This window comes from Triplophysa dalaica, chromosome 20 (genome assembly GCF_015846415.1).
Source record: "Triplophysa dalaica isolate WHDGS20190420 chromosome 20, ASM1584641v1, whole genome shotgun sequence".
Lineage (NCBI taxonomy): Eukaryota > Metazoa > Chordata > Actinopteri > Cypriniformes > Nemacheilidae > Triplophysa > Triplophysa dalaica.
This window is the reverse complement of record NC_079561.1, coordinates 19160797-19180397: the sequence shown is the minus strand read 5'-3', so window position 1 is coordinate 19180397 and position 19601 is coordinate 19160797. Positions and strand designations below refer to the sequence as shown.

Genomic DNA, 19601 nt, shown 5'->3' with positions numbered 1-19601 from the left:
CATCTTCCGGGCCGGCGTCTGCTAAAACTTAGCTAAACTATCCACGTTCTCAGCGGTGTCACGACGCCTTTAGAAAAGCCCCAAATGTCCCTCCCATGACCTTGAATGTCCGCTATAAAGTTTTGATCGTTGCCTTCGTGTTCGTGCATACGTGCCTGCATGCGCCTGCAGCGCTGCGCGTGACCTGGAAACGCTCTTAACTTTCCTCTGCACTGAAATCAAAAGTGAATCCAGTCACTCGGCATTCAGACATGAGCTGACAGGACCTCAGTAATGGTAAGGAAACCCGTTCATCACATATAGTTTCATATATCGGGATCATATTGGTGGATCATCATGGAAGTCCGGAGGGCATCAGCGGACGCGCAGTCGCAGCAGACCGGCGATCGGACGCTCGAGTGCCGCATGGATGAGTACCTGCGCTCGCTGGGGTTTTACCGCAAAAAGATCGCCAAGGACGGCTCGTGTCTCTTCAGGGCTGTGGCGGAGCAGGTCCGATAATCGACAATTCACTTTAACATCATCATTTAACGTGTCGTTATAGTTATACACAAACAAACACATTTAAATAGACTTCAGAAATAGTTTTAAATATTGCGTGTGTTGAAATCTTCAATAATGCCATAAAGTGACCGGAAGAACATTTATTTCATTGTTTGTGCCACTTAAAAACAAAACCGCACACTTTATAATGACATGTAAGGATGTTTTATTATTGAACTTACAGTTTAAATTAGCTTTAGCATACTAGCTTTGCAATGTTGATATTATCGTTATTGTTTCACATTATTTATCTTTTTTAAATGTTAGTAAATAATATCTCTAAAAGAGACTTGTAGTACTTATGTAGTCTTAATCATAACTAATTATTAATTTCAGTGTGCTTTGTATTTATTTTAGCTATAATGTGGCATAAATTATAATAGATTAATTGATAATTATATACAACACAGGTTGTATTTTATCGTTTATTGTTTTAACATCCCTGCAGGAAATAAATCTATTTATTTATTTATTATATCTCTTCTTAATAAGAGTTATTGTTAGTCAATGTTAATTTTCCCACATTATTGTAAATGTCAATCTGCAGGACCGGTTGATATGTTTATTGTCTGTGATATGAATTTCAATTCATGGCTCATATAAGAGAAATTTTCACTGGAAGCATACGATCTGTCATAAACCTGTTATTCTTGTTGTGACAACTGATGATCAACACCTAATGTCAGTGTAACACTGTCTGATGTTTTGCTGTATTTTTGTTCATAATTATTTCATTCGTGCACACAGGCGACACTTTTTTTTCAAGTTATGTAATTATGTACATTACACGTGTTCACTGGGAATCAAACCCTGGCTCAATGGGATCATGAGCTTTGAACAAGTCAGGTTTATGCCTATAGCGCATTCCTGCACCTGTACAAAAAAACACGTTGCAACACAAAAAGAAATAAATAACGATGTGAAGTATGACACATAGTTGTGTTTGTGATTTCTTTACAGATTTTGCAATGTCAGGGTTTGCACACCGACGTTCGAATGGCTTGCGTGAAATATCTGAAAGATAACAGATCCACTTATGAGCAGGTGACAAGACACAAAATGTGTTTAATAAAACTTTCATATACTGTATGTAAATAACATGTACAGTGTTTCCTTATCTTTATGTGTGGAAAACCCAGATGTTTAGAAGTCTCACAGAACCCACTCAGTTGACCATTTACATTTTATGTGGAAATAGCTGAGAACTGGATTAAAGTGAACACAAACTCAAAAATGAGATGAAAGTGAAACTGTTGTGAGCTGTTTGTGTAGTACAACAATGATGTTGACTTACGAGAGGTTTTTATGTGTTTGTGTCTAGTTCATCGAAGGTGATTTTGAGAAATATCTGGAGAATTTACAGGACCCTAAGGTAACACCTGCACTTATTTAGAACAAACCTTTAAACACTGTGATTTATAAAACGTATCTTTATGTTTTTTTATTTAGTTGTTATTTGCTGTGAAATACAAATGTGACTCACATGTTGTTTTTTCTTGTATGTTTGTTCTGTGTTCAGAGCTGGGTTGGGCAGGTGGAGATCACCGCTTTGTCTAAACTCTATAAGTGAGATCACAACTATAGTAATGTTTGTTTCAATGAAATTGTGAGCTGTTCCAAATTAATAATGACATGAGATTGCATCATTTTTCTAGATGTTAACTTTTACATTGTAGTTCAAAAAGTGTGTCATCATTTATTCTCCACATGTGGTTGTAATTCTGCATGCGAGTGTTTCTTCATTGGAACACTAAAGAAGATATTTTGAGAAATGTGTTCATACAATGGAAGCCAGTGGGATTCAATTCAATTGTCTGATTATCAGCTTTCTTCATAATATCTTCTTTAGCGTTCTGAAGACCGCATACAGGTTTAAACTGAGAGTGAAAGAGAATGAATTTAGTTGTTGTTATTCTTGGGTGAAATGGGTTATTCGTTTTATGTTATTATCATTATTATTTTTTTCCAGGCGTGATTTCATTGTTTTCCAGCAGCCTGATGAAGCTCCGGTCAGCATCACCGAGAACGGCTTCCCTGAAAAGGTGCAAACAAACAGTCGCTCAGAGATTTCATTTTCCTAGCACATGAAATCAGTTCATTATGTGTAAAGCCTGAAATCTCTTCCTCCTGTTCTGTCAGGTGCGACTCTGCTTCCTCAATGGAAACCATTATGACAGTGTTTACCCACAATCCTTTGAGAAAAGTGCAGCTGTATGTCAATGTATGTGACGTTGATGAAGCCATTCCAGTTTGTTGTTGTCAATTAAGTATGTGTGCAAAATGAAACTAAAGCACCTTTCTCTCTCTGTTCATTAGCGATCCTGTACGAGCTGCTGTACGATGGAGTTTGTGGCATCGACCGCAGTGTTTTAGGTCCGTGTGTGAAGGGAGGTCGGGGACGAGACAGGCTGGACTCAGAGCAATGTAAGAGCAGTGAAGAGTCCGACCTGGAGGAAGATGAGTTCTGGTGTGTTTATAAACAACCAAGCAAACACTTTTTTACCATTAATGAATTATTGTGGCAGGTTAAAGTTCACACGTTGGTATTTTACCTCAAAATGTTTTCGTTTGTGTTCCTCCGAGGAAACAAAGTTCGCAGATGTTGTGTGTTTGCTCTCATCAGGTCCAGTGAGGTGAAAGAGAAACCAGCCAGTGAAATGAAGACCAGACCGTCACACAGGGTGCTCCACTCTTTCTCTTCTAGACCGTCACATTATTTAGACGTGGTGATGTCGTGACAGTGTTTCTGTCTGTGCTTTAGGGTCGTGGACGGGGCCGTGCTCGAGATGGGGGGCGTGAATCTCTGTCCACAAAGGTCCAGAAATCCTTAAACCCCGGCCTCTACAGGAACGTGGAATATGACGTCTGGCTTCGTTCTAAACGTCGTACGTCGCTCAAATATGTTATTCGTGAGCTTTCTTAAAATATAGTTATTGTGATTGAAAACCGACACGTGTTGTGCGTTTTTGTGATTGCAGTTCAGCAGCAGCAAGATTTCCGCATGGCTGCAGCGATGCAGTACACTGTTGGAGACAAATGCAAAGTAAACTGAGTGGGTGCATGTGTCAGTGTTAACTTCTTTAAGTAACAGGATGTAAAGATGTTTTCTGTCTCAGGTGCACCTGAATGGGCGTTTCTACAGTGCTTATGTTCGGGAGGTCAGTCCTGACAACGGACCCGTCACTGTGTACATAGAGGAACTTGGCAGAGAGTAGGTGTCTCTCTTCTCTTGATGTGTGTTTGTGTGTTTGTGTATGTGTGTTAAGACAGTGTTTCACAGCCGGGGGGGTTACGTGGACCCCTAGTGGTCTGTGGCTCAATTGCAGGGGGTCTGTAGATAATACTTTTTTATTTTTATTGAACAATGGATATATCTATATCACGTTGGTAAATCTTTTATTGCTTCTTGTTTTGAATCATTCTCAACCTTTATTAAACATAATATAATGGTGACTTATAACGGTAACCGATCAGTAATGGTTTGTGTAAGTCCTTGTTGACAAATGAATGATAAAAGAATAAACTGCAGTAAACCATGTTTATACTGATGGAGATGTTTTGGCGACGTAATTGTGATTATTTTGTCATTTTAATGCAACTGAAAACCATTAAATGGTCATGTGTCATTTTAAGTTATTCTTAAATTTACTGACTTAACAAATATACAATGTTTGACTTTAAAAAAAATATTTTCCTAATTTAATGGGAATATGTTGTTGAGCTGGGGAAATGGGATTGGGGTCCATGAGGATGGTTTGAGATATGATGGGGTCCAGTACTCCAAAAATGTTGAGAACCACTGTGTTAAGACTCTGGCTGTGTTCAGAATGCATCTTACTCAAACTTTTTACATACCCACAGTGTATATATATATACACCTGAAGAAGACTTTATTTGCAAAAACGATCATGTTTTTATTGTGTAAATTAGCTGTATTTAGTCATTATTACTTAATCACAGAACCTGACGCCAGTTCGATTGATATTACTTGGAATACACAGCAAAAAATGCTGAAATGCAGAATAATGTCATTCAAATGTGATTTTCTAAATGCTAATCTTGTCATTGCCTTAAAGCTGATGCTAACATGACTTCAGTTTTGATATCTTGGGGGCTTTATACAGGCAGAGGGCCATTATTTTGAATCATGTTGTGTGTGATGAGAACTATAACAACAGTTTAAACTTCCGTCTTGACCGGTTTCATCTATTAAGAAATCCTACACTCTTGTCTGTCTCTGTAGACAAACTGTGCCGTTGTTGAACTTGCGTTTACCATCTGAAGAGTCTCAGTCTTGGCAGAAAGTGTCTGAGAAGAGTAAAAGACATCCGCCACCAAACAACGGACAAACAGCGTCTGGTATGTTCTCTCTGAACACACACACACACCCATGGCCTTTAGTTCAGTTTGAGAGCTGTGGTCTTTCTTTGTCTTTGTTGTACCTTATTGATGTTCATTGGTCAACTGTGCTTGTTTTAAATGTGCTTTAGAAATAAACTTGAAACTTGATGTGTTGATGTAGAATGGGAGAACAGAGGAGGCCGGAGATCAGGTAAACCAGCACCTTATTCTGCGACCGGTGGTCGTGTAAACAAACAGCACTCCTGGCCTCCACAGAGCACCGCAGACGAACAGACGGCTGGACGCGGCAAATCCAGGTGTGCTATCTTATTTTTTATAAAAAATGTTTTGGCAGTGGAATAAACAGCTGGACTGTCTGGAGTCTCTGTGTGAAATGATCCGTGTGTGTGTTTGCAGGACATCTGATCAGCACAGCAGTCCTGTGTGTGTACTTCAACAGGAGGAAGAGAACGCTCTGCTGGAGCTCCTGCACAAAGATGAACACAACTTCCCTTCACTTGGAACAGGTCCACAAACGGTGAGGTCATAACACACACACCATGCACATTGACACATGACAACCTTATTCACAACACATGATGGCATGTGTAAAACAAGATATTCAGCTGAAAATGAAGAGTTTGGTTCCAAAATGAGTGTAATTGAAAAAAATCATGTTCTTTTTATTGTGCATTCCAATTAATATCAATCAAAGTGCAGTTGGTTTGTTTTGATTCAAGCCATGATACCATTTAAAAAATACAGCTAACAAACAAAATAAAAACATAACGTAGTAAGCAACATTGTATTTTGGGACCAAACTCTCGAAATATTGATGGACATTTTCTTTATCATGATGATTAACAAAACATTGTTTCAGAGATGGAGGATTTTTATAATTCAATATAAAACATCAAATATATATTATTCTTTTTGTAACATTGTAAAGTATAACTTAAGATAACGTGCAGATGACTCATTTACATAGTTCAAGAAAGACTGAATATTTGTCATTAAAATAAAATCACTTGTGACTTATTAATCCGTGTATCATTCGTTCTTTTCATATTCAATTGAGATTCCAAAATCTGAAAATTAAAAAACGGTTTGTTATTTCGTTATTCGTTTATAAATGTGATACCAAAAAACAAATAACGGGTCATTTTTCGTACTTTTGATTTAATGCTCAGATCAAAAATAGGAAATGAAATAAAGGGGACACGACAGATTTTGATTTTGAGATTTAATTTGTTCGATTTGGGTAAACCGGAAGTTATCTTCGTGTGTATGTGTTGCACTTGGAAGTTTGCCGCATTTGCAAAAAGTTAAAAGAAGCCTGAAAATCCTCAATCTTGCAGTGATTGACTAAGTAATTGTTTTTGTAATTTCGTATCGACACCATGGCCGTACTGGAATCATATGCTGATTTAATTAAAGACTTATTTGAAACTGTCAAGACACATAAAGAGATGTCAACTACGCTGCAGAAGATGGGTATCCAGCGAAGTTCTGCTACAAAATGCTACAATAAAAATATCTGCTTTTTGGCTAGATGTTAGTCATGAATACTGGGTATAACTCCAATGTAGAACGTCTAACGCACCCTCAAAGAACTCGAGATATGGCACCCCAAATTGTCCAATAACCCAAAAATGCTACAGTAAAACTGTTTTCTTGCATGACGGTAGACATCAAGACAAGGTGTAACCTAGCTGTGGAACTTTTAACGCACCATCAAAGACATACTTGTACAAAAACACAGTTCTGTGTCAAAGTTTACTTAAATATATATACATGTAACTACATAGCAGTAATATAATGTGTGTATAATGCACTGGCTAAGACCAACAAGAGTATAATAAATTGTATAAGAACAATGGATCAGTAAAAAATTAGAATAAGCTTTATTTTCAAATTGTGCACACAAAGACAAGCAACGTGTTGTGGTTTCAGGAGCTCAGAATGAAAAAATACAGTATAGACAAACAAAGGAAATAGAAAAAATAAATATATAGAATAAAAACAGTTAATTATATATATGCAAAGTATAACAAAACGGTGTATACTATGTTTTTTTTACAAATATACACGTAAATTACTCATGCATAAACCGTACTGCATGTTCTGCACCAGAATATTGCACTTTCAAACATGTAGGTACTTTTGGATTCGATTAATATTCATGGTGGACATAGGCTGCCTAAAAAAACTGTTCGATCAAAGTAATATAGAGAATGTTAAGGGGAGTGGGTGATGGAGGTTCCACGTGAAGTTCACGGTCATCTCAAGGGGCATTCAGCAGGTCATGACTTAGACAGCGAGCAGCAGCCCATCCTCTGTGCACTCTCTCTCACACACGCACGCAGGCAGGCACAGACACACGCCAACAGACACACACACACGCGCGCGCACACAGAAACACACACACAAAAAAGTTTTTATTTTAAAAATGTAAAAGAAGAGAAACGCGAGATGGTCCCTAAGAAGCTAAGCGTGAATAAGAAACTGCGAATAAGAAGCTGGATTCAGCCTCGTCTCATTTCAGAACTTCGCTGGATACCCATCTTCTGCAGTGTAGTTGACATCTCTTTATGTGTCCTGACAGTTTCAAATAAGTCTTTAATTAAATCAGCATATGATTCCAGTGCGGCCAGGGTGTCGATACGAAATTACAAAAAAAATTACTTAGTCAATCACTGCAAGATTGAGGGTTTTCAGGCTTCTTTTAACTGCAACACATACACACACGAAGATAACTTCCGGCTTACCCAAATCGAACAAATTAAATCTCAAAATCAAAATCTGTCGTGTCCCCTTTGTTTCATTTCCCATTTTTGATCTGAGCATTAAATCAAAAGTACGAAAAATGACCCGTTATTTGTTTTTTGGTATCACATTTATAAACGAATAACGAAATAACAAACCGTTTTTTAATTTTCAGATTTTGGAATCTCAATTGAATATGAAAAGAACGAATGATACACGGATTCTTATTGTCAACATGTTTCAAAATTGTCTTTGTTATTCAACGTACTTTTAATAACAAAGAAACTTGTGTTTATATTTGTGTGTGTGTGTGTGTGTGTGTGTGTGTTCAGGTCACTGCTGTTGACGTCACAAAAAGGGGAGGGGACAAGAAAAGCTCCCAGAAGAAAGTTCACAGGGGGTCCATCTCAGAGCATTTCACAGGTGAGGGACCTAGCTCCGCCCCCTTTACGTCTCAGGTGTATCAGAAAAAATAAGTCAATGTAGCTGTCATTCATGTTGGTTTCATGGTTTTCAGACTTAACAGAAGCTCCACAAAAGCCTGCTCAGAGACAAGAGAGTAATACTAAAGAAACACAAGAGGTGAATGTTCAACGCACGATCTACAAGTTCATTTGTCATCATTTAGACGTAATTTAGAAAAATGTATGAAACATGTTGTTTGTGTTTTATTTTGTTTGTTCAGACAAAAGTGATTGAGGAGCCAGTTCAAAGGTCATCTCCCATGGTCTCACTCTCTCATCTCCCAAAAGTCCTGACTCCATCTCAAACCGAGACTCCTGCTGGCCCTCATGCTTCAGATAAGACTCCGGTCCTAACTCAAAATCTACCTTCTGTCTCAGTTACTCCCTCTGCCACCCTTTCTAAACCTCCCGGACAAACTGCCCCAGTTCTGCCCCCAGCTGCTGAACCTTATTCACATCCTTCCCAACCAACTCAAGCGCTCTCTCAAAACATCCCGGTGAGCTCTTCTGCATCCGCTCGGGTTGCCCTGGTTATACCCCCCACCCCTGTCCAAGCACCTGCTTCCGTCTCAGCCACAGATGCCCTTGTTAAAACCACACCCCCCATTCAAACTGCCTCGCATGTCTCTATATCTGCCCCTCCCTTCATACCTTCCCCTGCAGTACCTCCCTCCCCAGTTCAAACAACTGCTTCTGTATCAGACACTGCAAACCAGTCTACTACAGCCCCTCCCACTGATGGGGGCAATGCTCCGCCCACCGTCCAGCCGACAGTGGACATTCGTACTCTCACAACTACTGCTGTGCTCACACAGGCTCCGCCTCCAGTCATACCTTACACATCAGAGCCAAGCCCCTGTGAATCACTGGAAACACCTTCCTCAGGTAAATGTTTTTAAAAAGACACATTTTCCTCTTTTTAATAGATCATTTTTTGACATAAAGTCGAGTCAAATCTTAAGTGCATGTTTTTACAAAGAAATGTTTGTTTCTAGTGGTGAATGTTTTTGCTCAGATGTTATCTACCATTCAATGGAGTTCTCAGTTGTGTCTCATTTGAGTATTAACTTCTGTTGTCTGTTTCTGCTCAAATTGTTTAGGAAAAAGAGTGTAATTGTTAAACGCATGGCGGTGTAAAATCAATGTAGTGGTAAAAGAATCTGGATTTTAGTTTATTTGATGAGAAATGTTTGAGTTGATATTGAGATCCTCAATAATATTGACTTTTAATTGCAGATTTGACAAATCTGAGCTCAGTTTGACACATTTTTGACATCTCTTCTCAAAATTCTAACTACAAAAACATTTGTCAGATTTCTGACTCATTTTCTCAAGAGAAATATCAGAAATGCACATGAGATTTAAGCATTTGCTCTCCATTTAATCTAACAGATGTCTTGAAGAAATAATCTAGATATGATCAGGTTAACCATTTCAGGCACATTTTTGCCAAAATATCCACAAATTTAAATATCTTTATCTTAAAAATGTATAAAAAAAATTCTGGTCTGTCAGGTATAGCTTGTGCTCCTGATCATCCGTCTCAGCCTCAGCAGCTCCTCTACCCTCCACTTCAGTGGTCTCAACTCGTTCGGGATCCACTTTACCCCGGATTCCCACAGAATGAGAAGGGAGAGGTGGAGACGCTGCCCCCGTATTCCCTCTCGCAGAAAGGAGAAGATCTACCACAAAGTAATAAACTTGCCAAAAGATGTCATGTGCAAAAAAACTGATAACATAGTGAGAGGACTTCAGCTTTTAATCTTTAAAGCGTTCTTGTTTTTTCAGATATCCACGTCCTCAGGTTCTTCTTCAATCTTGGCATCAAGGTGTGTGATTATAAATCTATACCTGTTTCTCTCGCTTTGTGTTTTTGATGTTGAGCTGAATTTCGAACTTGTTTTCTCAGGCGTACTCTCAGCCCCTATGGCCTCCCATCTCATATCTGGGTCCTCTGACTCAAGCCTATCAGATGCACCGCAGAGCACCGCCGCCTTCCTCCAGCGCTCTCGCTAACCCCACCCCCATGACCCCATGGCAACTAGAAAACCCTCCTCTTCCACAGAATTTGAGTTCCACCCTTGACATCTCGTTGGAAAGCCACCGTCACGCTCCTATCGGATCTGTAGACATGGGAGGATATCGCGATCACCCCCCAACCATTCAAATGCAGGTACCGGCGAGACCGCCAGTGCCCTGGTCTGCTTCCCCCGGTCCAGGTGCCTATCCCGAGGCTTACCCGGTCCAGTTTTCAAGCCCATCTTGTGCACCCCCCGCGAATCAGATGTACCCAGCATCATCCGCCAGTTACCACCGGCCACCTCAACCTTTTGAAGCCATAAACCACGTTCCGATGTCGTTGGTGAGAAGTCAAGACTGTGGCCAAAGATCAATGAACCCCCAGTATGGATCCTATCAGACGGGTACGTGTTTTCCCGGAGGTCAACCTCTTGATTTCAAGCCGGTGAATATTCCTGTTTCAGTGTCGACAATGGAACCGCCCCCCTATGGTTCCGTTGTGCAACCCTACGGGATTGGTCCACTCCAAGGAGACATAGCGGGTTTGAATCCGTTAGCCAATGGGAACTTCGGAAGACAAGATGTATTTCAAAAAAGCGCTCTCGTCGCAGAAGAGCCCACTCGACTGCATCACGCGTACTGTCCCGAAGACGAACAAGAGTTGGTCGGCGTTGACCTCCGAATCGGCCAGAACTTCTACAGTCAGTCATACAGGGGTGGAGGAAGGCGTGGCCAAGATGACAGAGGAGGATATAGAGGGAGGAGCTACCGTGGGCGGAAAGAGTATTCGGGGCGGGGTAGACAAGACGAGCAGCCGTATGGCGGTAGAGGACATTACATCAGGCATGGGGTGGGGCCACAGTAAACATTTCGATGGCATACCCCGGATACACACCAGTCATTGGTTTACAATGAATTGTTTGAGGTGTGTCTGTGTGCTGTTTTAATCGTTTCTTCACTTTCTTATTTAAAGCAACCTGTTCACACACAAAGTGTCGTGAAAATGTAAATGTGTTCGCATAAATTTTCTAATAAAGTCTTGCATGGAAGTTTTTTGTTCAGCATTGATTGCACGGCCCCTAAACGCACATTTGAAGGGAAACATAACAGTTTAAAAAAAAAACACTAAATCACATTTACAAATCTAGTTCATTTGAACTCATTTTATAAACATGAAAACTTTCCAACGAATATCCTTAACTCACTGGATATCAGCTCTGTATTGTACGCGATTCTACAGAATCAGAATTTCTTGGTGATGGTGTCTCGCTCACGTTTTGCTTGGGTTATTTTAACTTAATCTTCACCTTAAGGTTTGGTGAAGTTTCTCTGCACTTAAAAGTTTGTTTGAATGTTGTGATACGAAGTGCCGATTCATTTACTCATCCAAAAGTTCTTGTTTGAGCACTGAAAACAAATAAAAGCAAAAGACCTTCTCTCGTTTCTCTCCATTGTAAATCAGTTTATTCCAAAACAATGTCATCGGCTCACGAGCCTTTGATACAACCGAGTTCTGTGTGGCTTGTTGTGTGTGTGCGTGTTTTATCGTAAATCTTCAGTTCATCTCAAGACCCCCGAACACACAAGCCAATCTGTTTTTTAATATGATGATGTAACATGATTAAAATATTTTATTCAAATATACATTTGCGTGTTTGTCATATTTCACACCACCAGAAAGAACCTTAACATAAATGACAGCAACAATTCACCCGGAAACATACATCTGTCCAGGTTTCATTCCTAAATGTTGTTCTCTCTTCTCTTTGGCTTTGCTTTCATCTCAGTCGTTCTGTCCAACAAATTACGCCAGCGACAAAGAGAAGAGAAGATCTGCATGTTTGAAATGGATCCACAGGGCGGTGATGGTGTTTGATAGTTCAGACAGTCAGATGGTTAAATGTCACATTGAACGGCGGCCCTGTGGGATGAAATTTCTGGAATTCTGTGAAATGAGATCTTCAGTCGTCCAGGAAGAAGTAGTTGCCGCTCTTCTTCTGTTCCACATCCTGAAAGAGATTTTTTTATTAACACAACATTTTTGTTCCCGAGTATGTGAAAAGCTGTCTGCAAGACTTTGAGAATTGAGAAAACCCCAAAAGAAAAGATGCGTTTCCAGAAACCATGTTTACCTTAATGGAATTAAGTTTGTTAATTCTTGGTCTGAAATTGTTGGGGTCCCTTCTGAATGTGATCCCCAGCTGCGCCAAGAACTTATTCATGCCCGCCAACAGCGACTGCGGCCTGGTGACATCATACAATTACATCAATGTCCGTGTCACATTCAACATCCGGAGACAAAGGACCTCAAAACATGTAGATTGAATTAGAAAATTTGTACAATCTGGACAATAAGAAACTGAATATTAAACACATACGCATTGGCGGTGGTGCTCCTGGAGGGAATGCCGTCGAACACGATGACCCTGTCTGCCAGGTAAGTGGCCATGATGAAGTCGTGCTCCACCACAAACGCCGTCTTCTTCGCATGGAGGATGAATCTGCACGAGTCAAAGTAAACATGAAAATAAGCCCCACCCACACGAGAAGATTGACATCCGTACTAAACGTGTGGATGCGTTACCGTTTGACAACTCTGGCAGCCATCAGACGCTGCTCAGAGTCCAGGTAAGCAGACGGCTCGTCGATCAGATACACGTCTGCTGGTTTCCCTAAACACAGAGCCAGAGCCACACGCTGCAGCTCACCACCAGACAGATTCTGAACCTGTAAAACACACAGACACAACCCATCAGTGCACTGTACGTGTGTTAAATGCAGTGTGTGTGTTGATAGCGTTGACTCACGTCCTGGTCGATGATGCTCTCTATCTGCATGGGCTTCATGACATCAGTGACAAATTGAGGGTGCGTGTATGCATCTCTGATCTTATCGTGAAGTAAAGCTCGTACGCTGCCCTGCAAACACACACACAGTTGTAATGAGTTTTCGAGCTTGCAGCAATACACCGAATAATATGAAGATTCAGAGTTACACTTACTTTAAACTTGGGACTGATCTTCTGTGGTTTGTAGCTCACATTCAGGATGGGTATATCACCTGAGGAGCAACGTTATTTTAGTTTCCTTAAAATAAAACTTATCAAAAGTTTCTGTTCACTGAAATCAAATCAAATATTGGCCTAAAAATTATTGGGAAAAACTAATCAAAACCAGAAATGTTCCCTCAGAAATAAACTGAAATAAGTATTAAACACTACAATTATAATAATAAACAAACTCAAATAAAGAATAATTAAAATGTATAAGGCAACATAAAAATAAACAGAATCAAAAAAGCACAGTCGCAAAATTGTTAAACATGTACACATAACAATGTAAGATAAAAATCTCAAAATAAAAGCTCATTTTAAATATGAATAAATCAAAGCTATAATAACTGCTGAAGACACAAAAGATAAAGAAAAAAACTGATGTGATTTATAAATCAATGAAATGAAGAAAGTTAGTGCACATTGTGTGTGCATGTGCGAAGCTGAATTTTACCTCCTCCGTCCGGTTTGAGTCCTCCTGCCAGCATTCTGATGAACGTGGTCTTCCCAGTTCCTGTCAAAAGCAAAGTTCTCTTTTATCAACACTGAGACGTTCTTTAACTCTGACCAACATCATCTCTGCTCTCATGTCTCACCGTTCTCTCCCAGCATGACCATAATCTCAGAATCTGTGAACTCTCCTTCGGTGATGACGAGCGAGAACTCTCCCATGCACTTCTTCATATCAGGATACTGATAACGACACATCTTTTTCACTTCCTCCTCGGCCGCCGTCTCTGCCACCTTAAACACCAGTGACGTCTCCCTGAAGCGCAGGTTCTCCGTCGGCACGTAACCGTCCAGGAAAATATTGATACCTGAAACACAGAGCGAGTGTTCCAGTCTCCAAGTTTTACAGTGTCTATGCCTCAAAACATTTCAGATGTCTACAGCTACATTTTTCTAGACAGCTTACTACAATGACCAAGACACAATGATGCTCGAAAATGTCGTGTAGGCAGATAACTCACACGGCTGTGTGTGTGTGTGTGTGTGTGTGTGAGTGTGTGTACCTTCTCTGACACTGAAGGGCATCGTCACAACTCCATAAGCGCTGGGAACTCCATACAGACAGCAGATGAAGTCAGAAAGGTAATCCAACACACTCAAGTCATGCTCCACCACAATGATGTATCTACACACAAACACAAACACTGAGATCCATACAGTTTGTATGTCCTAAACACATAGGACAGGACACGAAATAGTTCCTCTCAACCAACAGTTTTTTTCCGCACCTGTCTGGAGAGATGAGGGAGCGGATGGTGATGGCGGCTCTCAGCCTCTGCTTGACATCGAGATAACTGGACGGCTCATCGAACATGAAACTGCACAGAAAAAAACATCAGCGCTACAGAGTTTGACACTCAAGAGAGACGAGAGGATGGACACTCACATGTCAGCTCTCTGAATGCAGACGACTGCGCAGGCGAATCTCTGCAGCTCTCCTCCTGATAGGTCCTCGACGCTACGGTCACGCAAGTGCAACAGATCTGACCAATCAGAGCACAGGACACCAGAATTATTCACACGCATCATTGTTGACACAAGGTAAAATAATCTCTATGAAATAAAGCGTACAGACCTAGTTGTTCACACACCCGCTCCTCTGTTTTAGTGTCATCCTTCCGGCTCAGAATAGATCCTACTGACCCCTACAGGACAAACATAAACATTGCAGCCATCAAGTCTCTAAAACACAACTCTATGCAGTCCATACTCAAGACATTTCCCAAGCGAGTGCACAACTGTTTAGCAACTTCATACTGACCTTAACGGTTTTGGGGATCTGATCGACGTACTGCGGCTTCACGATAGCCTTCAGATCATCCTCCAAAATCTTTGTGAAGTAATTCTGCAGCTCGGAGCCGCGGAAATACGCCAAGATCTCCTGCCAGTCAGGTGGGGCCTGGAATGGCAGATATTTGTTAGAGACCATCGCACCGCAGGCAGATGTGCGTTTGTGTGTTAAGGCCACTCACGTCGAATCTTCCAAGGTTTGGCTTCTGTTTGCCAGCCAGGATCTTGAGAGCAGTGGACTTGCCAATACCGTTAGTTCCCACGAGCCCCAGCACCTCTCCGGGGCGAGGAATGGGCAACCTGACCAACACAAACACTCCTTTAGATGACACAACGTAAACAGACTGATAAATGAGAATCTTTATGACTCAGAGACGCGTGTTTGTACCTGTGAAGCTTGAAGGCGTTGGCACAATATCTGTGTGTGGTCTCCTTCTCCAGGTTGCTAGGCAGGTTCACGATGGACAGAGCGCCAAATGGACATTTCTTCGAAAGAGCCGAGAAATGAAACCATGAAGCGTGCATAAAAACGTACAAAGTTTAGGATACACAACGATTTTTACATCGAAAGCTTCACAGAGATGACGACGGAAACAGACAAACCTACCTTGATACAGATGCCACAGCCGATGCAGAGAGATTCAGAGATCCAGACGATTTTACTCTGAGGAGTGACCTCGATACACAGTTTACCTGAGAGAACATACATGTACATGTGAGCCACAAGCAGACACCAAACCCTCCTCAAAGCTCAAGATCACAGAATATAGCGTGTGATCCGTACCCATGCGCACCACAGGGCAGCTCTTCTTGCACTCCTGACGACATTTCTTGGGTTTACACTTGTCGTGGTTCACAATAGCGATTCTGGTGTTTTTGTCGGCCATCTGGACCAGTTTGATGTCACACGCAGGTGACGCAGATCCACAGGAACAGAGGAGGTCTGGACCTCACTGCAGACAGGCAGAAGAGAGACACGTATTACAAGAGTTTCAGACCTCAATTCATCTCATCCTTCAGTCCGGGGGCATCAACATTTTGTTCCCAGCAAATGTTTGATCCGGAAGTCCCAATGAAATCAAAAATTGTGGATTTCTACAAACTACTGCGCTGATAAAATTTCCTTTTGGAAGAATCAAGCACTGAAAACGTACAGTCTCTCATTTCTGCAGGTACTTGATCAATGATTTTTTATGATATAAATCCTGCACTTCAGCTTCTCGGCGCATTTCGGGCAGTGAGGTAATAATAATATGCTCGGTCCTAACTTCCTGTCAAATTTATCCCTTATGACATTGAAAACCTGTAGACTCTTTTTTCTGTAAACCACAAAAGAAAATATTTTGAGAAATGTCTGAGTGGTTTTGTGTTCATCCAATGGAAGTCAATGGGGTCTAGTGTTGTTTGATCATCAACATTCTTCAAAATATCTTCTTTTGTGTTCTACAAAAAAGAAAGTCGTACAGAAGAATGATGAAAGAACTACCCCTTTGAACATATGAAACTAAATATGCCTACTATATCTATTAACAATTCCAGGGCAGAAACATCTGTGATCTGTCCCAAACAGCTTCTGGACGATCATGATAAACTTAAAATATATCAGTCTGTCAGTGAACACATGCAGCCAGACCCAATCACATCAGATATAGTTGACACCAGCTGTCACCAACTGACAAAACCATTTCAAAAGCACATGGTGCAAACTCTACTCATCAGAGGAGGTTTTCCACCGTGTGTCTGTCTGCGGTCAGACAGACAGGTCGTGGATCTATGATGAATGTTGTTGCTGAGTTGCCAAATGTGAAAATGAGGGGCTAAAGCCACGTGACAGCACAACCCATAAGCAAACTTGATATTTGTGTGTTTCTGTACCTTGTGCTGTTCAGTCCTCAAGGATAAAAATGAAGATACGAACCCTGTTTATGTGCTGGATGCTGATCTTTATGGGACTAGATCATGAAACCATTCATATATCAACCCAACTCTAAACCACCGCGTCAAGGGTCCACCTGAACCTGACCACTCCCTACTGGACCCGATATTACACACAGAACCTGACAGACGTCACATTTTTGACAGATCTGCTCTTTTAGAACATGTGTGAGCGTCGTGACTACACCACGCGCGAGCGAGACAGCGATGACGCACGGGTCTCTCTAAGCTTTTCCTTTTCGTTCTCTTCCTAATTCATCATATGATTTTAACTCATCATTCTTAACATGTCTGTATGATTTATATGCACACAATGTCGTTTTTTAAATGTTTGTGGAAAAACAGGCACGTTTCCATGAATAATCGAAGGCCTTGCGCACAGAACTGCACGCGCCCACAGCTGGAGTCTTCCCGACATCCATGAATCTCCATCCAATCATGAAAGAACAATAATAAAACACCGCTCACCTCTCGGGGACGAGACTGTCGCGCTGTAAGTCGTTATTACACGCGAAAAGTCTTCTTTCTGTGTGAAGAAATTGAACAGCGCGTGTTGTCTCTGTGCCGCGCACGAGACAACACCGGTAGCAAAGATGGCGCCTGAAAACGTGACGTGGGGACGCGACGGCACAGATAGACGTCATCAGAGAGCGCCAGTGCCGGGGAATGAGAACGCTGTGTGGATGTTTATGATTATATTTCATGATTTTTTTAGAATAATGTACTTGAATTTAAGTTAGTGTGATCTTGACAATAAAACGACACAGAAGTGGGAGAATCGTTTTGTGCTGTGAGTAACATTTTGCTTTGCTGTAGATTTGATTGCTAACGGAACGTGCAACTTTATATTGTTTGTATTTATACAAATGTATCTTTAAGTTCATTTAAATATTACAGGTTTACAGTTGGTTTGTAAAGTGTTTGGTCATTAAAGGTTATTTTGCTGTTTTTTAGTTTAATTTAGTTTTAATTTAAGTTCTTCCTTAGTGATTGAAACAATGCAGGCAGTGGTCTCTGAAATGGTTCGTTTTACATAATATTTAGCAGTAGTTTATAGATCCTATATAAGAATTTACAGTAGTGATAATAACTGTAGTCACTGTGGTAGTTTGGTAAAACTATTGTGGAGCTACAGCACTGATTTGTGTCCGGATTTATGTCAGTATTCACACTTTTCTTTTTAGTAACCATGGCAGCCGCCACCAAAACCCCCCCAGGTGCAGACCCCAAGCAGTTGGAGCGCACGGGTACCGTCCGAGAAATCGGATCACAAGCTGTATGGTCCCTGTCATCCTGTAAGCCAGGTGTGTGAGCTGTCATTCGAGATCTTTGCGCTCATTCTTTCTTCATCCATTGTTCAGCTGTGTTTACTCATTCATTTATTCTGTGTGTGTGTGAAGGGTTTGGAGTCGATCAGCTAAGAGATGATAATCTGGAGACGTACTGGCAGTCTGACGGGTCTCAGCCGCATCTAGTCAACATTCAGTTCAGGTAGAGCCAATTCCTTGAATGATATTTTGATCATGTTTTTAAGATTATGGTTCAAGCTAAAATATTTCACTTGACACTACCAATAATCTTCTGCCAATAATAAATCTTTTTAGTTACATTTCTTTCCATTTATATAGAAAAAGTACGCTATTCGGTAGATCAATTCACTCAAAAAGTCTCTCGAGTCAAACACGATCCCCCTGTTGTCTCCTCTCAGGAGGAAAACCACTGTGAAGATGCTGTGTATTTACGCCGATTATAAATCTGACGAGAGCTACACCCCCAGCAAGATCTCAGTCAGGGTCGGAAACAACTTCCACAACCTGCAGGAGATTCGGGTGAGAAACACCACATGTTACCACCTCAATCGATGAGTTCAATTTAAACAGTATTCTGTGTGATTTACATAATGAGCACTAAGCACTGTATTTCATTCGTATCTTTTTCATCGTGTGCGAGCAGCAGTTAGAGATGGTGGAGCCGAGCGGTTGGATTCACATTCCGCTTCTAGATCTGGTGAACAACCCCATCAGAACCTTCATGATCCAGATCGCTGTGCTGGCCAACCACCAAAATGGGCGCGACACGCACATGAGACAGATCAAGGTCTACACGCCTGTGGAGGAAAGTTCTATTGGCAAATTCCCACGATGCACCACTGTAGACTTCATGATGTACCGCACCATCAGGTGACCTGAGCTCGCATGGATGGACTGAGCGGCAGACTTTGTCTTCATTTAAGACTCTATCCTGGATTGAAATCACTTCAGGTTCTTTTGAAATGTGCCAAGATGTGTTTTGTTAAGGAAAGTGTTTTAGAGATCAATCCGTATGAATGTGAATGCTACAGAAAATAAATGTTTGTTTTCGAAATGAGGAAAATTTGTTCTGCATTGGTTTTATCAGTGAGATTAATTAAGTTTCTGATCAATATTGTGCAAAAAGGGCAAAATCAAGCATGATGGAAAGCTACTTGATACTTCATCTGTCCCAGAGAGGTCGCCATTTAGCTAAAGTGAGATCCTCCTCTATTGGGGTAAAAGAAAATTTGACCTTCTTTGATCTATCACATCATTGTCGACATTGTAAATCTCAAAGACCTTTTCAAATCTAAGTATATATATATTTTTTTTGGTGAAAGTTTACCCTCAATTCAAAATTCAATCTGGCTGTATTGGTTCCCCAAAGAT

The 19601-nt window shown here is 40.9% G+C and overlaps 3 protein-coding genes across 5 annotated transcripts; 2 read left to right on the top strand and 1 right to left on the bottom strand.

The window, feature by feature from the left end:
- Positions 1-16: 16 nt before the first annotated feature.
- otud4 (OTU deubiquitinase 4) lies at positions 17-11573 on the top strand. Of its 3 annotated transcripts, none has more exons than XM_056732946.1 (20): positions 17-276; positions 1504-1587; positions 1865-1915; positions 2063-2109; positions 2513-2585; positions 2683-2764; positions 2860-3010; positions 3167-3224; positions 3305-3428; positions 3522-3586; positions 3660-3754; positions 4787-4902; positions 5066-5201; positions 5302-5422; positions 7983-8073; positions 8168-8232; positions 8336-8999; positions 9630-9806; positions 9903-9943; positions 10024-11573. In XM_056732946.1, the coding sequence occupies exons 1-20, from the start codon at positions 274-276 to the stop codon at positions 10996-10998; spliced, it is 3219 nt and encodes a 1072-aa protein (XP_056588924.1). In that variant the 5' UTR covers positions 17-273; the 3' UTR covers positions 10999-11573. The 3 variants fall into 3 exon arrangements, with proteins under 3 accessions (XP_056588924.1, XP_056588922.1, XP_056588925.1); XM_056732944.1 differs by having other exon boundaries at positions 17-492; XM_056732947.1 differs by lacking the exons at positions 17-276; positions 1504-1587; positions 1865-1915; positions 2063-2109 and having other exon boundaries at positions 2526-2585; positions 2860-2967.
- A 173-nt stretch (positions 11574-11746) lies between these two features.
- On the bottom strand, positions 11747-17532 carry abce1 (ATP-binding cassette, sub-family E (OABP), member 1). Its single transcript, XM_056732948.1, has 18 exons — positions 17389-17532; positions 15770-15938; positions 15593-15678; positions 15374-15471; positions 15168-15285; positions 14957-15094; positions 14771-14840; positions 14582-14678; positions 14424-14513; positions 14199-14320; positions 13782-14003; positions 13640-13699; positions 13135-13193; positions 12941-13051; positions 12718-12860; positions 12512-12634; positions 12266-12377; positions 11747-12142 (listed from the first exon to the last, which is right to left on the bottom strand). Exons 2-18 carry the CDS (start codon positions 15870-15872, stop codon positions 12095-12097), a joined length of 1800 nt encoding a protein of 599 aa, XP_056588926.1. The 5' UTR covers positions 15873-15938; positions 17389-17532; the 3' UTR covers positions 11747-12094.
- A 23-nt stretch (positions 17533-17555) lies between these two features.
- Positions 17556-19310, top strand: anapc10 (anaphase promoting complex subunit 10). Its single transcript, XM_056732949.1, has 5 exons — positions 17556-17710; positions 18105-18224; positions 18321-18411; positions 18629-18749; positions 18874-19310. Exons 2-5 carry the CDS (start codon positions 18110-18112, stop codon positions 19102-19104), a joined length of 558 nt encoding a protein of 185 aa, XP_056588927.1. The 5' UTR covers positions 17556-17710; positions 18105-18109; the 3' UTR covers positions 19105-19310.
- The last annotated feature ends 291 nt before the right edge of the window (positions 19311-19601 follow it).